Here is a 22531-nt window from a genome sequence, read left to right on the forward strand (position 1 = left end):
TCAAAGTATATATTTATGTTTTAACTGTGAGAAACCACAGTAATTACTTAACAGTTTACTCCTTAAATTTCTGTCTGTCGTCTGACACATATAGTTTGACAAGTAAGCGCGTTTTGGTTTTAGGAAGCAGGAACGCAGAAATTTGTGATGTAAAAAGAGAATAATAAATGTTTGTTGATAATCATGGCGAATCCTAGGAAATTTAGTGAAAAAATTGCCCTCCATAATCAAAAGCAAGCTGAGGAGACGGCTGCCTTTGAAAAAATTATGCGTGAAGTTTCCGACGCAACCAATAAGGTATGTCGCGAATCGCCTATTTACTCAGGCAATCGCTTCCTGGCCGTCAAAAGCGCTAGCCGACGTAAACAATAATTGCTACACTATAATGCTTTTTGCGACTTAACATCGTCTCGAAATGATAATACATCAGAAGCTAGAGAATTGGATATTCTTGTTGTATGTACACACACTAATAAGATGTGCTTTACCTTACTCTCTACTCTAACATTAGAAATAAATGTTATCTGATACTTGTTTCATTCATATCATCAAATTATTATTATTGAACATTACATGTTTCTCACATAGTTTTTTTATTATGGTGTGATGTATAAACAGAATAGGTACCATTCTTAAATATCAATCCTAGCCATTTCAAAAGACAATGGTATCTTGAAGCTAAATGATTACAGGTGAATACAAATAATAGAAGAGCAAGAATAAATGCTACAATAGAACTGAGTGATAAAGATTCGGAGACTGTTCAAAACCAACAAAATGTGGGTTCGTTCAGAAGCGGTTCACTACCTAATGTTGCCGCTCCACAACTGCCCACCTCTGAACCAGAGATTGTTAAGGTTTCTCTTTTAGAAGCTGAGACATGTAGTCTTGTTAGATTGTCCGTTTTTTTATCCCATGTTTGAACAATGTTTATTTTTTCTCTTTTTTGTAATTTTAAAAACTTATTTAGTAGATTATGCAAATCCACTTATTTTGAATGGCTATGAGACATGTTTAGTGTGTAGATAATTCAGTAGGTTGCTAATAGCGTTATTGTTTTACATCAGTAAAGATTTATTTATTATCATTTTAAAGACAGTCCTTGAATGGGTTATTGGCTGAACATGAAATTTATTCTATTTGTTTTATAACATGTGTTCGAGTCAATATGGGTTACCATGTGTTAAGATAAACAAACTGAAATTATTTGCTGGTCCTTATTTCTAAAGGCATAAGGTCTTTATAAATTAAGTACTCTGTTGTTGTATTATTAAAAAACTATATCATTTCATTTACGGATCAAATTTGAAAAGACTTGAATGGGAATGGTTGTTTTGTATGATAGTGCATGGGTAGAGAATGGAGTAATTTTATTTTTTAGTGTCAAATATTTATATTTAACAAATCTATTTAATATTACATATAAATAAAAATGAAAATTTTTTCAGCCAATGAAGAATAATCTTCTTTAATTCATTTAATTAATCATTTAAATATTAATAACTGTTTTCTAATAACTAAAGATAATTAATTAGTAAATTTTCTTGCCAACAGCCAGAGGAAACACCATTAGTATCACAATACACAATGTCCGGGGGCAGGAGTGGGGGTATGTCTCCCTCGCCCCGATCCCCGGGTCAAAGAGGACGAGCCTCATCATCTGTTGGACCAATGAGACGGCCGGCAGACCGCAAGCATGACACTAGTCCATATGGTAGCAATGTATATCTGAGGTAAGATTATTATCTCTATCAGACATATTATGGCAAATACTTATAACAATATAAAAGAAAATCATTTCTGAAAAGTTTTCAAATAATATCTACTATTAAGGTGACTGAAGTTACAATATTGCTTAAAACTAAATTGATATTTACTAATTTAAACAAACTGACCATTAAGTTAATTGTTTGACTGCCACTCCTTCCTCTCAGAAGTTAGGAAGGAACCGAGTGTTAGAAATTTGCTTAAAGAAAATTACTTTTCCTAACTAAACCAACATGAATTTTGGCCTTAAAACATCAAGTTGAAAGTTTATCCAAACAAAACACAGAATAATTGTTAAAAATACTTTTAAATGATAATTAGCTGTAGCCCAAAGCTTCTGCTGATATCTTATTCTGAAATATTTATAGCTGAGTAAAAATTCCTAAGGAATGCTCAATACTATTTGGTGGTAACTTCTAAGATGTTCAATTGTAGCTATTTGAACAGGCAATAATTTAATTTAATAAGAATCAATGATTTTTAGGGTATCTATTGATATTACGGGACCCAATCAGTTACTTTCTGAGACATTTTAGTTACAATAAGGTTTCATCATATTTATGATACAAAAAAAATAATTTTATGTTAAACTACCCGACAAACATATATATATATATCATGCATTATTAATTGTACCATTTTCCCTGATTTATTTGTAAGATCATGTTCAATATGAACTAAATTGGTTTTACCTCGACTGTATTTCCTATTTAATGATATTATTTTTGCCACATTGAAAGTAAAAGGTAGCTGAATGCCAAGGATGGCCTGTAATTAAGCTTCCAACTACAAAGTTTATTTATAGAATGAAGAATTTGTATCATATTTATAGTAAAGATTTCAAGTATTTAAAATTATCTTAAAATTTTATTTTTTAGATAAATTAATTTATGAAAAATTACATTTAAATGTGCATTATGACAATATAGCAATGGCTGACTCACTGAAATGTTTATGGACAAGTTTTCCAAGCCGAAATAATATTTAAGTCACAGTTCCACAACTGAGCGTCATTTAAGGCAGTTTTTGCCGCCACCACCACTTTGTGGAACCAGCTGTCCACTGAAGTATTTCCGAACCAATTCGATTTAGGGTCCTTCAGAATACTCGTGAGCCGTCTGGCATTGAGAGTGTCCATGGGCGGTATCACTTAACATCAGATGAGCCTCCTGCCCGTTTGCCCCCTGTTCTATAAAAATAAAAAAAGGTGGCATCTACATTTAATTGCCTGGCAAAACAGCTATGTACTAGCTGTACTATCCTTGGATTTGTTTAAATATAATTAAAAACTGCCCATAATAAATTCTACATAAAAACGTCATTTAAAGTTGTTGATAACATTGAAATACGGAATCTTAACTATACTAATACAAATAAAGCTTTAATAAAATACAAACAGACATTACAATACAATTAATACTGGTAGCGAGCTGGTGCGAAGTATCAAAAAGTTAGATAGGCTTTTACGCACAACGGAAAAAATGGGTGTCTAAGAGCGGAAACTGATTCCACACCACACTACTACAACTGGTACACCCAAGCGTAAAAGCTCCGAGTTTAGTTTTCACTTCGTTTTTTTTTTTTATCCGACGTGGAAATGGATTTGCCATCAAACGTGGGCTATATGGAACTAGACCCACACCGGAATCTCTGCTATTCAGAGACTGGGTGATACCCACTAAAACCACCTCGAGTAGTTCCTACAAAGCCGCGTCACAGAGGCTCCGGCGTCTCGCATTCTATTTCTACCGGGACAATACAATATTCACTTCGGCTTACGTACAAGATTAGTTTTTGCTTATATTTAAACGAAAAACACATTTTGCTACGACAATCGAATTACTTATATAAGAAAAATTTGAGATTAAAATTAATTCATGATTTAACAGTCTTGTAAATATTTCGTCTAAACCGGTACAACTCGATGGATATGCAAAATTTATACGCATAACCTGTCGTAAGGCACTTTGACATTTCTTACGCCTGATTTATAAATAGTATAGAAATCGTAGAATTTATTACGATAATGTTGCTAAATGTATGATGATTGCTGATATAAAGCGCAAATTCGGCCCCACATGAAGTACTGTTCTCACCTCTGAGCTCCCCAGTACCAGCTCCTTCCACTTGACCGTATTCAACGAAAAGCGGTTCGAATCGTCGACGACCAATCCCTCTCCCAGCGGCTTGATCCTTTGGCGTTGCGTATAGATGTGGGGTCACTATGCATCTACCATGGAGAGTGTTCTAAGTAGTTGTTCGGATTAATACCTGCAGCTGAGTTTCATTATCGGACATTGAGGCAGAATACGAAATTCCACCCGTGATACGGGCGAGCTTTATTTTATTATATTTAATTTACACGACCACCGATGGAGTGTAGACCTCCTCCAAATTCTTCCATTTGTCTCTCATCTTCGCGACTTCTTCATAAAGATCAAATGTTGTCCATATTATATTCTTCGCGCTGAACGCACTTGTAAACGAGCGGGTTGCTTATAAGCGGCGCTCGTGGCTTGATAGAATATCCATTGTCATTCATTTGAGGAAATCTCATTCATAATTAATAAATATATTGTTTGCACTGCGACAGATATGTACAGGAAACAATTTGCATCGGCATTGGTCAAGCAGTACTTGGAATTGGTTTAATCTTCTAGTCAAAGTTTTGGGTCAACGGACTTTGTACTCCTTGGCTATATAAATAGAGAAGGAAACCGCATAGCATGCCATCATTTACGTCATAACTTGATTGTATTGTTCACATAATTATCAATTCTGAATTAAAAAGAACCTAATTTTCCTTCCTTGGTATGTTTTTATTCGTATATATGATTTCATGAATAATTTAATTTTTCTACGTATTTATGGTATAATTAATATTACATAACGAATGGTTTTACAATTTAAGTTTGTCATGCTTTGAAGCTATTGAAACCTATGTATCTTTAGATAATATAGAATAAATGTACTATGAAATATGTACAAAAATAGAATAAATAAATTTTATGTATTTATTAATTGCGCGTTACTTGCAGGTGCGAGAAAAACTTGTCTAGACTTCTAGCACTGGATTCCTTTAGTTTAATACGTAAGCTATCACGAGGCTTATAAAATGAAAAGCCAGTTAGAATGTACGTGGATGTTGTAATAAAAATATGTGATGAAATTGAATACAATTTATTCTGGGACTAAACAAGTAATAAAAGGCCCTCTCGTGACAAAATTAGAAACTAAAAATTGGCTTATCGAAAAGCACTATATCTGTATCGTAAATCTCGTTGAATGATTGGAAAAAATCTGTGTTCAATTTAATAGCTTTATTAGAAGCAACAATGTATAAACAACCACTAAACTAATTCTGCGTAGAATTTCGTAGGAATTTCTGATGAAATTTTCTTTTGAATCTTTTAATGGTGAGACTCGTAAGACATCATGTAATCTGCTTTTATCTAATATTTACACATATTTTATATTCGTCATGATGTGAAAGTTTTGACTGTTACATAATCAAGGAAAAACCAATGATTTAACCTCAACCTTATACAAAATATTATGTACTGCGCAAATGTCCGTAATGATTTATTGTTATATTAATTATATTACCTAACTATTTTTAGCTGAAATATTTATAGAAAATCCTCGTGTTTTAGAAAAGGATTTTTTTATTGGTACTAAATTGAATATAAGTTACTTTTGGCGAAGTCAACATATTTAGGGAAAATGGGACTTTTTTTATATTGAATTTCGTAATTATTATAAATTTGCAGAACCGGTAGTAATGAATAAAAACACGATCCAAGACAGCGTTAGTAAAATCTTATCTACTACTAGCTGCCCCCGCGAACTTCGTTTCTCCTTAATGTGATTTTACATGGACCAGTTTGCAGTGCTACCCCAGAGACTGTTCGGTTTTCTGGAATGAAAACTTTTTAGGTTTTTCTCTGAATATTTCTCTATAATAAACCTCAGAGTTTATGTCATAAGTTTTTAATTAACAAATAAAATATAGGGGTTAATCGTAGAGGGGTGAAAATTAAGGGTTGTATGTATTTTTTTATGGTGTATCATAATAAATAAAAATATATATATATGTATATATTTTTTAATAAAAATAAATATATTTTTTTAAAACAAAATAAAAGCTTAGGGGTGGACCACCCTTATCACTTAAGGGTTTAAATTTAGATAGTAGCCGATTCTCAGACTTACTGAATAGAATATGCATAAAAAAATTCATAAGAATCGGTCGAGCTGTTTCAGAGGATATTAGGTATATATTATTTATTGGTTATTTATTTATTTATACATTCTTAAACAATGTGTATGCCTAAAAAAATTTACACAATATGACATCACAAATTTAACACACATACACATCAATTACATTAGAACATAGGCAATATATCAAAGAAAAAAAACTAAACAAACAACCACAAAATATAAAAAAATTAAACAAAAACATAATAATAATAACTAAACTAAAAGATAAAAAATAACAATAAGTATATAGTAATATAGTTCTTTGACGGCAATTAATACGATTTTGTACATTATTTACATTTTAAGTGCTACAGCAGGCATGATCATAGGTTATCGTGTGAACCTGATCAACGAAACCCTGCTCAAAAGTACTATTATACATTTGCAGTCCACCACCAGACAGCAACTGGCGCAGGACGAACAGTGACTCGGCACTGCACCAGTCGTGTGGTGAGCAGCAATCCACCGCGCCGCCACTCTCACCCCACCACCCCTTGCATTCCCATGCGCACCCGCATATGCCTCACCAGAATCATAGACGAGGTAAGTTTCAGATGCGTGAAATACAGTACGATTTTGACGTTTGGGAGTCTTAGCGACGAGATCTCGACTCTCAATTTTACCCAAGTCTTTCTAACTGTATGTTATTTAATTTGTATGTAATAATTGTATTCGCGGTTTATAAAATTTGTGGCGCTATAACCTTTTTAGGTCTGCGCCTCAGATTTATGTATATGTTTTATGATCATTTGTCAATCTAATAGGCCAGTAGGTGATAAGCCGACTTTTCGTGTCTAAGGCAAGCCAGTTTCCTCGCGATGTTTTCCTTTACCGTTCGAGTTAAATGAACATAGAATGAAAGTCCATTGGTGCACAGCCGGGGATCTTACCTTCGTGTTCAGGAATGGGAGACCCACGCTTAAGCCATTACGGCAAATACGACCAGTATCCTTCTTCGATGTTACGTGATAATGCCCATGGACACTCAAAAAAAAACAAAACAAACAAAAATTTTCTTTATTAAGTAAATAGTCTTAAATCTATATTTTAGTACATCCCTTTTAGGTTCAAGAACCTGTGTTAGGGATGAACGCTCTTTCCTATATGTTAATACTTAATCTACTTAACAAAGCAAAACAGTAAAGGTACTTAAATAGTTAATTAATTATATTACATACTTGAAAAACCAAACTACTGGCGATTGTTGATATTAAATCGTAATAACAAAACAAGTGAGGTAGATTGAAATCAATCACACCATCGTCTTTCTTTTAATTATGTGAGTGAGACATGAGTGTAAACACTCACATTCCTAGAGGACTCGCAAGTGGGTTGCGTGCGTTAGAAAAACAAAAGAAACCTGTTGTTTTTAATTATATATATTAATACTAACTAATGACAACTAAATTTATGATACAAATAACATTTATATACAGGAAAATTCTTTGGATAATTTACGTCGATTTAAATAATACCTTATCTCTTCGGCTAAGAGTATGTTTTCAAATAACACACGATAACATGTTATCTTTTATCTTAGAAAAAGTTGCAAATGTTCTACGAAATAATTATTGACCATTTCATTGTAATATTTCATAATTGGTTTGTAGTACTATCATAATCAGTTGTTGTGTTTACATACAACATTCAATTCTTCAATGCAAAACGATAATTTCTTTTTTCTATATTTTTATAGATATCTCTAAGCCTTCTCTGTTAGAGTACAAGATTTCTGTGAATTAAATATGAATTTTCTGTTTTCCTGCTTGTCTCATCACGTGACAGTACATTAGTATCAAAATTCATACAATTCAGATGTTTATATTCGCTAGAATAGTATAATCGTCTAGCATTTTTGTGAATTAACATCTGAAATTTGGTTATTCCTGCTTCCTGCCTCTCATTATAATAATAAAGCCCGTTTTATTTCCAATCATGACAATAACAAATTATAATACACATCTTAGATTATTTTACTTTTTTTTTTTGCATGTTATCCTATATATCCTAGCTACCTTCAGTACCGTCGATCGGAACCCCTTCACGGGTAAAGGCCTACTCCAGCTTTTTCCACCTGACTCTGTCTATGGCTCTCTGCTTCTCTCATAGGACGTTACAATACATTACTATCAAAATTCATCAAGGTCAGCACTTAAATAATGTAGTCTTGTGAAATTCTAGCGATTTAAATATGTATTTTTCTTTTCCAGCTGCAAATATCCATTTAGATGTTCTAGCAACGTTTGGAATGAGTCCCTCGAATCGTCCGAGATCGTCGTGTGAAATCCCACGGATACCAAATAATAACAAGTGAGAATATTTCCTAGTTAGTTAGTTAAAGCAAATGTCTTTTGTCTCTTTCTATTGTCTTGTGTTTACGCTGTAGTGAAAAGAGAGATGAGTACTTTATAGCAATTTCTTGTCAATATGATGGATGTTATTTTAATAATGGTTTTAGTGAATGTTATGATGCGATACACTACAGGGGTTTGAACTACGCGTTGAGGACTCTACACTACATAATTGACTTTAAAAATGGTGACTTGACGGTCACGTAACGTTTGACTCGGGGGAGAGTGGACACTACAGAAATTCCTTACAAGAAGGAGGAGGGCAAAAACCTCAAAAAAATTGCGTCACGTAATACTAGAACGCATTCATATTTTATTTATACTCTGCTATTGGTGAGGTGTTTATATTATATCCTTCCCTTAAATGCACCAAATATTTTTGAAGTGAAACTTCTTTAGGCGCATGAGGGTAAAATTTTTACGGAACGTCACGAAGATGTGCAGCGTTTTTGTCGAAGAAAAAGGGAGAGACCGATTGAGATAGAGTGAGAAGGGCGAATTACCTTATAGAAATTCTATTTTTAAAATTAAAATTTCGTAAAGAGAATTTATGAAATATTAGTATTTTATATTTTATGCAAAAAAAATTATTGAAATCTCAGATGACGAATTGTATAGTGTAATTAAAATGCCACGTGTTTTTATTATCGAAGAAATAGATTTAAAAAATAATTTATAATTTGTATTAATTTTCGACACCTTTAATATTTCAATGATAATTAAATTCCTAACATATCATCCTTTTCCCTCTAACATGTGTACTTTATCTGACATGTGTACTTTGTACGCACGCACGTAATGGAAACGTACACTCATACGTTGATTATGAATCAGCGTGTACGAGAGCGGCGGGGACGGTGGGGGCGGAGGTGGAGGCGTTGGGGGCGGGGGCTTAGGGTGCGGCGAGCTGCAGGTGCCGGGGGGCTCGCTGCCCGACCTCACCTCCGTGCACTTCCCTCCGCCGCACTACCTGCCGCTGCGCACCTCGCCCGACTACCACCACAGTGCGGTTAGTATTTCATTAAATTTCTGTATAAAAAATACATAATTATCTGTAATTGTGATTAATTTTTCTTTGTTTAAATAATGTAATGTTCAAGTGTTATTTGTGTCTGTATGTGTATTGTCACTCATCATAATCAGAAACAATTCACTGAAATTTGAATTGCTGCAAAGTGGGAGCACGTTTGTGTGTCCATTATTCTGATTTCTACGATTCCAGAGCCCCAGTTCCCCTGGAGCGGTGTCCCCTGGCGGGGGTAGCATCTCTCCCGCCACGGGGGGCCTCTCGCCCGCCTCGGGCTCCCCCGTGGGGGCCACAGTGCCCCTCTCTAATATGCACCCACCGGACCACTCGTTATACGACACGCAAGTACGTATACGCTTAAATACGCACACGTATACGTACGCATCGAAACAATTTATTTTAGATATTAAAGACTATGCAATTTCTTTAATGAAAATTAGCTCAGCGATTGCTATATATTAATATTAAAATATAAGTAACGCCTTTAATAGTTCTGTGTTATTTAGTCTATGGTTTATAGAACCTGTAGTTACCATAGGGATACACTAGGTATCAGGGCTTGTTTGGCTATGGACATATGTGTAGGCGCATCGGCACAATGTAATGTCCCGTGTCTTGTGTGTAGACAGTAGATGCAAAAACGATCCTTTAGGGATTATAAGACTTTTTTTTTCAAAGAATTCATTGCGTCATTGGGTGAGACCTATGTTAAAAACATCAAAATCGGTTCAGCAAAATATCGAATTTAATCTGTAATAGGTTAAGTACTAAAAATGGTGCAAAAAATACAGTTACTGGTCTATTCTAGAAATGTTGTAGATCGCTTTTTGTAGTTTAACCTTCATAAAAAACTAAATCACTAATTGCATTGAAGTAGATCTTTCGTCTCTTTCTGGTGAATCGTATACGCTGTGGTGTAAAAGAGATGGAAGAGGTCTTTGATTTATTTTTTATGAAAGGGATTTTGTTGTATCGTTTTGCTTTCGTGTCATATTGTTTTGTTTATTTCAGAATCACTTATCTGTACCAAACACAAATAATTATCTCCATCATAGTAAGGTTCGTTTTCTTTTGAAACGTTTTGAATAATGCTTTTGCTTAATTAACATATCTGCATGTATTAACTAATTACTTTGAAAATCTTTGAGATTCTCGGCTTGTTCCAATATTAACTTATATGTTTCGAGGTGTTTTTACTAACATACACAATCTATATACAGAAAATTTAGCAAATATAATGCTAGGGCATTAAAGATGCTTATCAGAATGAGCCTAGTAGACTAAAATTGGGACGGCTGATGGCGACGTGTATCTCGTTCGTATATATTAAGTTTCTCATATGAATAAAATACATTTTTTTTAATGAGAAATAAAGTTCTTTAAACTTTAGGTAACTTAGTTTCTGGAATGTACACTATTTCATAAGTTCGTCGGTCAATAAGGCGAGTGTTGGAAAGGAATAATCGCCCATATTATTTGTATACAGCGTGTTAAAATTATACATAACAGTTTAAATTCAGCCAAGACTATATTGAGCTGTGTGTCGCCTCTGTATATATATATACTCAAATTTTTTATTCAGATTCCTTTTTAAATTTTAAATAAGACTAGAGTTTTTTTAGACGGCGATTATTTCTCTCTAACATCTCGGCAAAATTTCATATTTAGACATATTTTGTATTATTGCATGATGGCACGTACGTACACGTCCGTGCACGTGATCGTTAAACTTGGTTTTATTTGGTCCTTTTAAACGCTTTGCCAATTTAACGCTTAAAAAGCCACCGGATTAAAGGGGCTGATTCATATAGTTTTTATTGTATTTTAAACTGGCTTTTGCTGAAATATTCCCAATTTAATAATATCTAGTTAATGCACGATTTTAAATTTTCACTAAAATAATTAATTTTTTAATTAACAATGATTAGGGTTTTATAAAAATATATTTAAAAAATTACTAGTATAAATTTAATAGTTTTGATCCGATTGTTTTCAGTTACTATAGTAACCGTAAGATCAAGGGTATGAATCAGAAACGAGACTTAGTGCTAAGTCTGACTCTCGTACGTCAATAATGTATTGGATGTTGACATATAGTAGTAGCAGGGCTGGATTAAGAGGGCTGGAGGCCTCGGGGCAACAAAAGAGTGGGAGCTTCTTTCAGATTATTTTCCAAATTAAATAAACAATTTTTTTCAGTGGAGTTTTTTCAATAAAAAATGTATTGTGAAACCCAGTAGATTCTTGTAGTATTTAACAAATGATTTCTGTTAATATTTAAGAACAATATAATCATGTTTGAACAAAGGTACAGGTAAAGGTAAGACAGCGAAAAAATAGTGTTAACTAGTCGAAATTTAAAACATTTATTTTCCGAAGACTATCGTGGGCGCCCCTTTTTTTTGGAGGCCCGGAGGCCCAGATCCGGCCCTGTATAGGAGTCATAGTTTGTGTCTTGTTTCTGAATCTCACCCTAAGTTTTACGTATACTATTGTAAATATGGAAAAAGGGGGCAGGAATCAGGTACTGTATTACTAGCGAACGTCTGGTAGCTCAATTAAATCGTACTTTAAAATCCAGTTACGATTGAAACAGTGACAAGTCTATTGCGAACCATCAACAGTATTGATGGTTCATTTGGGATTGGAGTAAACTTAAATCTTAAGGCTTAAACCGCATTTTATTAATTTATTAATATTTTTTGACGTGACAACGTCTAATAAATCGATGAACGACGGCTGCATGCACGAAAAAGCATGACTCATTGTCCCGTTACGCTTTTCGTACGCTTACGCCGCATCTATCTCTCTTCTACTCTATTGGTCTATGCGTCCGAGGATTCACTCAAACATACATAATAATTCATGAGTATGCAATAATTTCATCGATGTTTTGTTATGACGTTGTCACGTTAAACTATCGTCCGTAAACTGACTTTACAGACAATTTTTTTTTTATAACTTTAAAAATCTTCAGAAACTTAATATACGGGTGTCACGGGGAACGCAAATTTATAAATATAAAATTGATTGTTAATATATAAATGAATATATTTCAGAACATGTCTCCTTTGGATCACAGCTGGCTCGCATCGAGCTATCAGCCACACTGCAGTCCGCCTTCACAATATTCTTCGACATCGAATATCCCTTCACCAACGGTTAGTTTAACACTTTATGTCATACATTTGTAGCATATTCTTTCATAGTTGCCTTCTAAACAATTCTTAGCAAAACTATTTCGCATATATATATAGGATTTGACATTTATCTTACATATAGTACTGTAGTAGTGTAGTAATTCGGTCGCATTAGACGTTGTGTGTTGCCATGGTTACGTACACGTCCGTGTACGTGCACGTCAAACAAGGTTTTACGGGCTTTTTAAACGCTGGCAACCTACCTCTATAGATTTAAGGGGCTAATTAACATAATTTTTTGGTTCATTGCGTGTTAGTCTGAGTGCAGAGTGGTAGATTGAATTAATATCAAAGAAAAAAATTATAATTGCATAAGTTGATAAAAAATGTTATGCCATATCTTTACCGCGACAGACCCCGTTTTTTTTTTCAGACACGTTTTTTTTTTATAACACAAGGCAGAGCAAGGTTTATCACCTATCACAAAGATTATGACGTAGCTGACCACCGCGGACACTGCTCCAACCACTCTGTGACCATTGATATACAAAAAACCCAAGATGCACACTCAACGTCAAAAAAACGTCCTGAACAAATGAGCGCAACATTCTAAATTCTGCGCTCATTTCAAATAGTCTTGCGTCTAATAAGTGGAGTCGATGTTATTATTGTGTTTTTTTATAAATAAATTTATGTACTTTTTAACTTTTTTGTGTGTAGTTTTTGACAAATATATTTACGCTATATAAAGTGAAGAAACATTTTTTTTTTAATTTAAAGAAAAAACTTTTTAATCGGATTAAAGTTATGTATTATTATAAATTTACAACTATTTAACATACAACACCTTTTGTCTTCAGTCACCGTGACCACGCACGCTGTAAGGCACCCGAAAAGTCGGATACATTTAAAATTATGTTAAATAGTTGTAAATAAAAAAGTCATGTTCGACTCCACTCAATACCTTGTCCTACCGACCACGGTCGGTCGTAAAATTTTATTGCTTTAAGTACGTATACACTGCGTTGTAATAACAACTTTAAGCAATTCGCGTAAGGTTGATTTTGCAATAATATATGCTTGTAACATATACTGTTATAGACATACTGTTAAGAAAGAGACAGAAATAGTGTCTCGGGACACTTTTGAGCGTTACTTTTATTCGAGACTGTGCATCTTGGGTTTTTTGTATATCAATATGTCTGTGACCTAAAAAATTTAGTTTCTTTACATAAAACTAAAATTAGTAATAATTTTTTGTGTTTTTTTTCAGATGGTCCACAGTCCCGGTAGTCCGGTAGAGTCACCGCAGACAGACTACAGCAACCTCCACCAAGTGCTATTACAACCCTTCGAGCAAATCACGATGGTGAGATATTTTGTTTAACCGACTTTCAAAAGAAAGTATAAATATATTTTTATATCTCTATAAATGCAATAATAATACTCTAATTACTCTTTTAACAAATACGTTAATTCGTATAGTTAACGTAATAAAATAGTAATTTAACTTGAGCAGCGCTCTGTGGCCATATTTGGAACTAAATTAAAGGAAACTGGTGTATTTTGTAATTAAAATCTAGTTAAATTAAACTACTTTACCAACTAATAAGTTAACGGGAATTGGGAATTTATTTACCTTCGTTGCCATCATACAATTACAGTGTAAACTCTTTATAACGAATTTCAATGGACCGAGCATTTTTTTTCGCTATAGAGACGTTTCGTTATAGGGAGGAAAGAGAAAAAAAAACAAATTTGGCCAATTAGTTTCAAATATTATTACTATCTAAATTTCGACACCTCAAAAGATTAGTTTTGTAGGCTGATTATAAAAACACTTAAGTATGTTGATGTCTAAATATGAAAATATTTCTTCGTTATAGAGAATGTTTACTGCGTTATAAAGAGAGTATTAATGTATGGGTTTTTGTTAAACAAAACAAATGTAACCATTTTACGTTATAGAGTACGAATGTTATAAAGAGTATACACTGTAGTTTAATTAACAAAACTAATGGCCATGTACGACCTACCATAGCAGCATTCTATCTCGGATGCGTGTGCGCACGTGTGTCTGTTATTTCACTATATACAACACGACAATAATTATGATTCAAGGGTGGGATTCAGAAAGGTCACAAAGGTCATTCCTATATGTAAAAAGCCAATAAATTTTTACGTACGGAAGCCAGACATAAAAAACTTACGGTTTACTTAGGGTCCTTCAAGAAAAGAGCGTACAAATTCTTAAAAGGCCGGCAACGCACTCGCCAGCTGGCATTGTCCATGGGCGTCCATTTTAATTTCAAGATGTTTTTAATAATCACGTATCATTAAAAAAGTATCAAAAAATGCTTAATAATGGGCACTGAAAAAAGTACTAAAAATCTTAAATAGCATAATAAATGTATCAAAAATGCTTGGGTATTGTAATTTATATAGTAGTGTGTGTATATTTTCATTGATTAAAGCTGAAAGTTAACACATATTTAATAATAATAATAATATAATAAACATTATTTATATTTTTTATTATTTAATAAAAAAAAAGTGCGTGCGTACAAAGTACACATGTCAGTCAGAAGTGAAACTTTTTTTGCAAACAAATTTTTAAGTCTTGTTCATATTTATACAAATCTAAAACTTTAGATTTCCGAGACTTAGAGGGAAAAAGGAAGATATGTTAGGAATTTAATTAATTTAATTGTCATTAAAATATTAAAAATGTCTAAATTAATACAAATTATAAATTTAAATTTTTAAATTTATTTCTTCGATAATAAAAACACGTGGCATTTTCATTACACTATACAATTCGTCATTTGAGATTCAAATAAATTATTTTGCATAAAATATAAAATACTAATATTTCATAAATTTTAAAAATAGAATTTCTATAAGGTAATTGAATTAGCCCTTCTAACTCTCTCTCCATCGGTCTCAATCTCTCTCTCCCTTTTCTTCGACAAAAACGCTGCACATCTTCGTGACGTTCCGTAAAAGTTTTACCCTCATGCGCCTAAAGTTTCACTTCAAAAATGCGTGTTTTTGTGCTTTTAGTGAGACAGACAAAAATTACGTAGTAAAAATAAAAAAAAATATATAAAAATAAATAATTCCGTTTTTGAAGGCAAAATTCACCTTCGGCACAATACAACTGAATAATTTAATGACATAAATCCAAAAATAAATGATTTCATCACACATATATTAATAATTAAACAAAAATGTATATACATTATCTTTAGTCTATGATAATTATGATGTACTCCATTCTAAAAGTCATTTAAAATTCGTCATATAAATAATAAAATCGTACATCAAAATTATCATAATATTTTACTAAAATTTCAATGCTTCAATGGAATAGCAAGGAGTTGTGAGTAATTTAGTTAATTAAACGATGCTTATAATTGATAGAAATAAATAATAGTGATTTTCTCACAGCCGAGATCGAAACACTAAATAGAATCGCACAATGTAAGCACATTAAAACGATTTTTGGGTAAATAAAACATATGTTTTACTTGCCTTGTGATGATAATCTGCTGAACTACGTTATTATTTGTTTGCGACTAAGATAATAATTATTATTATGTTTGGTACACTGTTTATGTAGTAGAAATTTGCGGGTTATATACATGGATTTTTTGAAGTCTAACAATTTGATAGATTCGTTACTGTTTTGGCATTAGGGGCTGTCCATTAATCACGTGATCTTTTTTTAACATGTTTTAACCCCTCCCTCCTCCATAGTGATACGTGGTGAGGTTTGAGAATACCCCTCACCAAAAAATCACGTGTATTTTTTAGAACCTACAAAGAATCTTAATTTTTTAATAATATTATTTTTCAGTACTGGTCTAAAGTATAGTCTAATCCTATTCTAGAAAATTTAGGATGATAAAAATGTCTAGACAGAAAGGTTGCAGGTTGTTTTTGACTGGTATAAAAGTAATGTTAAAGGAATGGTGTAATCATGCGAAAAACATATATAGTACATGATTATATTTAATGTACATTGCCACGGTATTGCTATACAAATACTTTTGAGGGTAAATAAATATAATCTTTCGTATCTAGATTCCTAGAATCTTTATGAATAATCTCTAGAATTATAAATATATAAATTAAAATTAAAATTATTTGATATAATTTAATTGTGTAGAGCAAGCAATTTCTCGAGTCGAATGGCTAATAAACTAAAGTTTTTCTTCCATACATTTTTTAGACAAATAAGTGAATTATAAATATTCACCAAATGCAGCAATAAAGACTAACTTAGCCAGAAAAAAACGCAAATAAATTCATTCAAGTGATCATAAAAGTTCATGCCGTATTAATCCGATGTAAACAAATAGTAACGTAGTAGTTATATGTGGCAAAGTAAATGTGTAACATTGGTGTAACGTTGGCCAAGGACTGGGCGCAGTTGGTGCAGAGTCTCGTGGAGTCGGGCTGGACCGCGCACGTTCAAGTCGCGGAAAACGTACGACACACACACACAATATTACATTATAGTTTTTTTTATATATTTATATCGGATCTTGAACGAATTTAATAAGAGAAATAACTTTCGCTTTTCAAGCTTATTTAATCTGTGGATTGACAGTTCGAGTTCGCGAAAGTGACTCTGTATCTTGCGTCAGATCTACTAATTGACAAGACACAGATAATAGAATACATACACAGTACTCGCAAAAATATTCAAAAACATCTTTCTCGTTCATTTTCTGCTTTTGCCGCTAAAACACAATTTCAGATAGAGAAATGAGTACTTATAAAATAGTGTTATAGAGTAATTGCATGAAGTATCAAGAAAATAAATCATACTAACCTAAGAAATTCAATGACATTCTGTGTTGCCATCCGAAAGTTTTCAAATAATTCAATTATCTTCTTTCATTAGCCAGACTCTAACTTGTTATATAAAGGGGCATAGGGTTTACAGAATTTCCATAATAAATTTAAATATACATTTCAAAGTGACCAAAATATATAAAATTGTAGCGTTCGTTCACGATCCCTTTAAGCGTACATAAAGACACGTACGTTTCACTGTTTCTTCTATAGACCACAAATTCTTACGTAGTTAAAAGGAATGAATTCTTCCAACAAGCGGGGCCATAGATAAAAAATGTTTCTGTACAAAGACTATCTATAGCCCAGTTTCATATAGGTTTTTACATATTTTAAATCAAGCATGTGTAGCAATAAGCAGATCTATTTGAAGCTTCTACTAAATGTTAATTGTATTTAGAATTATTTGCCTTTGTTAAGTGATTTAAAAGTTTAATAGTTTAAGTTATAAATTGTGTTTATAGACACATGTCATTTGCACAAGCATGCATTATGAATATCACAGCTTTGTCTATGGTACCTTTTGACCCTTGTTTGAACATTGCTGGCATCACACGTGGGTCAATGGTATGTTCACTGACTTTGAAAGTAAAACCAATTATGGTCTGTGGTAACTGTGTTACTTTGTGTCGGTATTAATTTAAAACTTCAGGAAAGTTTCGTAAAGTAATATAATCTTACCTCACGAGATCTAAGCAATAATTATTAAGTCACAAGTCAAAGTACCAAAGCCTTGTCTTAAATAAAATAATAATTTAATAATTAAACATTAGTTCATGGTACGGTCAGTGAACGTACCGAAGGGTTTTTTGTTATTGTTTTACAGGCCTTTATATGTGTGTTATATTTTTGTGTGTGTGTTTTAGAATAATTTCTATTTTCCAGCTGGATCCACCGACGTCGAGTTACAACACGACGTATATTAATCACAGCTCACCTCACTCACCTCAGACAACGAATACGCAACACACATATTCAAGGGTGAGTAGAGAAAGATAGATTCTCTTTTTATTAGTTTTATTATCAAAGTCAAATCTTTTATTTCAATTAGACCACCTAAAATGGCTCTTTTAAACGTCAAACAAAATACAAAGAAGATTCTAGTTGCCCCTTCAAAAAGGTAGTTTCGTGTGGAGAAGAATGGGCCAGAAATTCCACACTTACTCTTTTAAAATAGGTTTGCAATATGTATTTTGTTTACATTAGTTAAATAATGATATGTGAAGACAATGTACTCTTAGAATATAACTACTATACTAAAAAGTTAGTATACATGTTCCTCACATATTTACAAATATCGGACATCGAGGCACAATATGGAATTCCACCCGACGTTCGTTGGTCCATAACTGAGAGTTTTTGTCACTCACTACTATGTGGAACTGCCCACTGAAGTATTTCCGAACCAATTCGATTTAAAGTCTTTCAAGCAAGCGTTCAAGTATTACGTCACGCAATTTTTGGAGATTATTAAAATGTAACGCGCCGTAATGTCTTTCTGTATCCATGTATACGTAGTAGTATAGTTTAGATTACTAATAAATAAATATTATTATTATAATTCGCAGTCGTCGACGTCACCGGGAATCCATACGCAGACGCACACGTACCCGTCGTCGGGTGAGAGCCGGGCGAGGGACCCCGTGGCCGGGGGCTTCCCCCTCGCCTCACCCTCGCCCGCCACCCCCGCCACACCTGCCACGCCCGCCTCCATCCCCGACATCATACTCACGGGTGAGTTAATAATTCGCGTTTCGTATTTTTCGTGGAGTTAATATAATGATTTAGAAGATGAATAACGCCAATTTAGGAACTGTAAATATATAAGATTTTATTCAGACAAATAAAATCCATTAAAATATCGATTTGTCGAATTTTGGCGATATACTGCCACACATGTTCGCAAACACAATCTTCACAATGGGTTACTTACCAGATTTTTAAAATTTTGAGTGGCTATGGAACCTGAACAAATTGTTATTTTTAATTCTCTTAAGTATTGGCTTTGAAAATTCAATAAGCATTAATAATTTCAAGAATCCGCCAAAACGCTTGTCTTAGCAAGATGGCGTCCAACTGTGACGTATCATGCCGTTAACACGTGTTAATTATCAGCCTTAAATTACACAAATACATTTCGATCAAAATCAGTGTCTGACGAAATCAAACACCAAGATATTAATATTATATTATTTATTTCCTGGATTGGACAGGCGAAAACACATTACAGGAATGCTATCTCATCGTTGATTCGACTAATCTATGACCGTTTTGTAACGCGTGACTGACTTAAAAAAAAACAATATGCTTACTTATGGAATTTTTGATAAATTTATGAATCTTTACAAATTATTTTACTCAATAATTGTGTATTGTGTATCTTATGTATTTAATATATTTTTAATTTAATATTTTTTCACATTATCGTATTGGCTTAGTACTGTAAGGATAATGTATGTAATAAACATTGATATACAAAAAACCCAAGATGCACAGTCTCGAATAAAAGTAACGCTCGAAAGTGTCCCGAAACACTATTTCTGTCCCTTTCTATAACAGTATATGTTACAAGCATATATTATTGCAAAATCAACCTTACGCGAATTGCTTAAAGTTGTTATTACAACGCAGTGTATACGTACTTAAAGCAATAAAATTTTACGACCGACCGTGGTCGGTAGGACAAGGTATTGAGTGGAGTCGAACATGACTTTTTTATTTACAACTATTTAACATAATTTTAAATTTATCCGACTTTTCGGGTGCTTTACAGCGTGCGTGGTCACGGTGACTGAAGACAAAAGGTTGGATGTTAAATAGTTGTAAATTTATAATAATACATAACCTTAATCCGGTTAAAAAGTTTTTTCTTTAAATTAAAAAAAAATGTTAAATTGACTACCTCCTGACCTACACTTTATATAGCGTAAATATATTTGTCAAAAACTACACACAAAAAAGTTCACAAGTACATAAATTTATATATAAAAAAAAACACAAATAAATAATATCGACTCCACTTATTAGACGCGAGACTATTTGAAATGAGCGCACAATTTAGAATGTTGCGCTCATTTTTTGAGGACGTTTTTTTGACGTTGAGTGTGCATCTTGGGTTTTTTGTATATCAATGGGGGTCACTCTGCATCTTCTACCGCATTTACCAAGGAGAGTGTTCAAAGTAAAAAAATAAAAGCAATATTTTGGGGTGGACACCCCTTATCACTTAGAGATATGAAAAAAATATATATTCTCAGACCTACTGAATATGCATATAAAATTTGACAAAAGTCGGTTGAGCCGTTTCGGAGGAGTATGGTAACTAACATTGTGACACGAGAATTTTATATATAAGATAAATAACTTTCAGATTACTCGGGTGAACTAGACGCGAGCATATTCGGCGGCGAGGAAGCCCAGCTCCGGGCGGGTCTGGACCTGGACGACCTGAGCCTGTTGGAGGAACCTAGTGCTTTACTACCTGACTCTTCCGTGGAACACGAGTTCCGAATGGACCGGATCGACCGCATGTTATAAGTAATCGCTGTTTTGGTGTCGTCGAAATGGTTTTTATTAAATTTGGAAAATTGTGGCTGACGATTCTTCATTCTTAGCATTTACGTCGTTCGATGCATTTAACATTTTCAAACAAGTGCAATTACGATGGGAATTACTGATTTTTTTTTTGGTTTTTTTTCATGACAATTTGTATAGTTTCAATGTGTTAGGATTGCCTGCTCTGGTTTAATTCATAATTGCTACTGTCGGAAACGGCTCGTAGCAATTACGAATACCCGGGCGTAGACGGATTGTGGTATTACGCCGGTACTCATCACACATTCCCTATCGTTAGTACTGACGGAACAGGTTCTCAGATAGTCGATTTGAGAGCAGGACAGGGAAATGACCATACGGAAATCATTTTTATTAAGTCAGACCCCTCTGTTATCTATGATAGATACTATTTTACTTTCAGGTTGAATTTCATTTATAAAAAATTTAGCTTTCTATTTCAAACTGAAGTAAACGGGTTTAAAGTAGTTTAAATACATTTGATTTTGGATCTGTTCCGAACGTATTAACAATACGCGTACGTACGTACATGTACGCATACGTACGTACGTGTACGCGTGCGCGTACATTTCATTTTAGGGTGCAAGTATTTTAATGGGTTAGGTACTTCGGTAGACGTGTACTCGAATATCATTTCGTGTAAATATTGAAGATGTTCTACGAAATTGCATTTAAGCTGTCATTTGTACTTTTTATATCTTTCATCGTTAAGCCGTTGCTCAAACGAGTATTTTTCCCAATTCGCAAGAGATGCTTCGTCCTGTATATTTTCATGTAAATATTGAGATAAGCTTTTGTCGCAAACATATCTGTGTGTGGAACTTTGAGGTCAATTTTACGGATCGGTATTTGGCCAATTTACAAATATATAGTACATAGACTAGTGACGGAATTTCAGGAATGTGGGACATTGTGCATGTGATTTTCGTTTGTCACCGTCAGATTTTAAATGCCATGATAATCTGTGACGATAATGTCAAAAAATTTAGCTTTTTCTTGAGATAATCCGTCAAATCGCGTCTAATAACGTCTAACTGTGGGATTATAATCGAAAAACAAAATAAGCAACATCACAATTTCACGGTGACATACTAAATATAATTGTGACGTCACGTATTGTAGAAATTATGACGTCACTACGATTTTACATATACTTTACTGAGATTCTCCTTCTCAAAGAAACAGGTTAATTTCCAATAATTCATTCAATCAATTGGTTTCAGGAATCCCTTACAAAAATGTCGAATTTAATATTTCTATTTTTTGTTGATAAGATAACCTCTAAATACGAAAAGTTACCAGAGTTTGCTCACAAACATTAATCAAACACACACATATAAATGAAATTTTATGAACATATGACGTTCCGGTATAACATCATTAGATTTTGCTAAACAGTAGAATTTACTACTGGTAATTTCAATATAAAACCCGGGCGTCTTATTCAAATATTTAGATTTACGGTCGCACTCAGAGTTGTGGATTGAAACCTCTAAAGGCCAATCAATAATTATTCATTTAATGAACAGTGAATGTTATAGACTAAG

At 33.3% G+C, this 22531-nt stretch overlaps 1 protein-coding gene across 8 annotated transcripts; it reads left to right on the plus strand.

Annotated features, from left to right (window-relative positions):
* Positions 1-62: 62 nt before the first annotated feature.
* Positions 63-21402, plus strand: LOC125058529 (CREB-regulated transcription coactivator 1-like). Of its 8 annotated transcripts, XM_047662621.1 has the most exons (15): positions 63-297; positions 693-857; positions 1555-1733; positions 6419-6573; positions 8241-8340; positions 9216-9390; positions 9604-9753; positions 10420-10467; positions 12468-12569; positions 13822-13917; positions 15922-15930; positions 16972-17040; positions 18297-18392; positions 18980-19145; positions 20782-21402. In XM_047662621.1, the coding sequence occupies exons 1-15, from the start codon at positions 184-186 to the stop codon at positions 20946-20948; spliced, it is 1791 nt and encodes a 596-aa protein (XP_047518577.1). In that variant the 5' UTR covers positions 63-183; the 3' UTR covers positions 20949-21402. The 8 variants fall into 8 exon arrangements, with proteins under 8 accessions (XP_047518577.1, XP_047518585.1, XP_047518592.1 ...); XM_047662629.1 differs by lacking the exon at positions 15922-15930; XM_047662636.1 differs by lacking the exon at positions 10420-10467.
* The last annotated feature ends 1129 nt before the right edge of the window (positions 21403-22531 follow it).

Source organism: Pieris napi, chromosome 2, assembly GCF_905475465.1.
Source record: "Pieris napi chromosome 2, ilPieNapi1.2, whole genome shotgun sequence".
NCBI lineage: Eukaryota > Metazoa > Arthropoda > Insecta > Lepidoptera > Pieridae > Pieris > Pieris napi.

What these genes read in the sequence shown, in the direction of transcription:
- LOC125058529 (XM_047662621.1), top strand. Translation starts at nt 184, where the DNA reads ATGGCGAATCCTAGGAAATTTAGTGAAAAAATTGCCCTCCATAATCAA. An exon ending in CTGAACCAGAGATTGTTAAG is followed by an intron (nt 858 to 1,554) that starts GTTTCTCTTTTA and finishes TCTTGCCAACAG; the next exon opens with CCAGAGGAAACACCATTAGT. An exon ending in ACTCGTTATACGACACGCAA is followed by an intron (nt 9,754 to 10,419) that starts GTACGTATACGC and finishes TGTTTATTTCAG; the next exon opens with AATCACTTATCTGTACCAAA.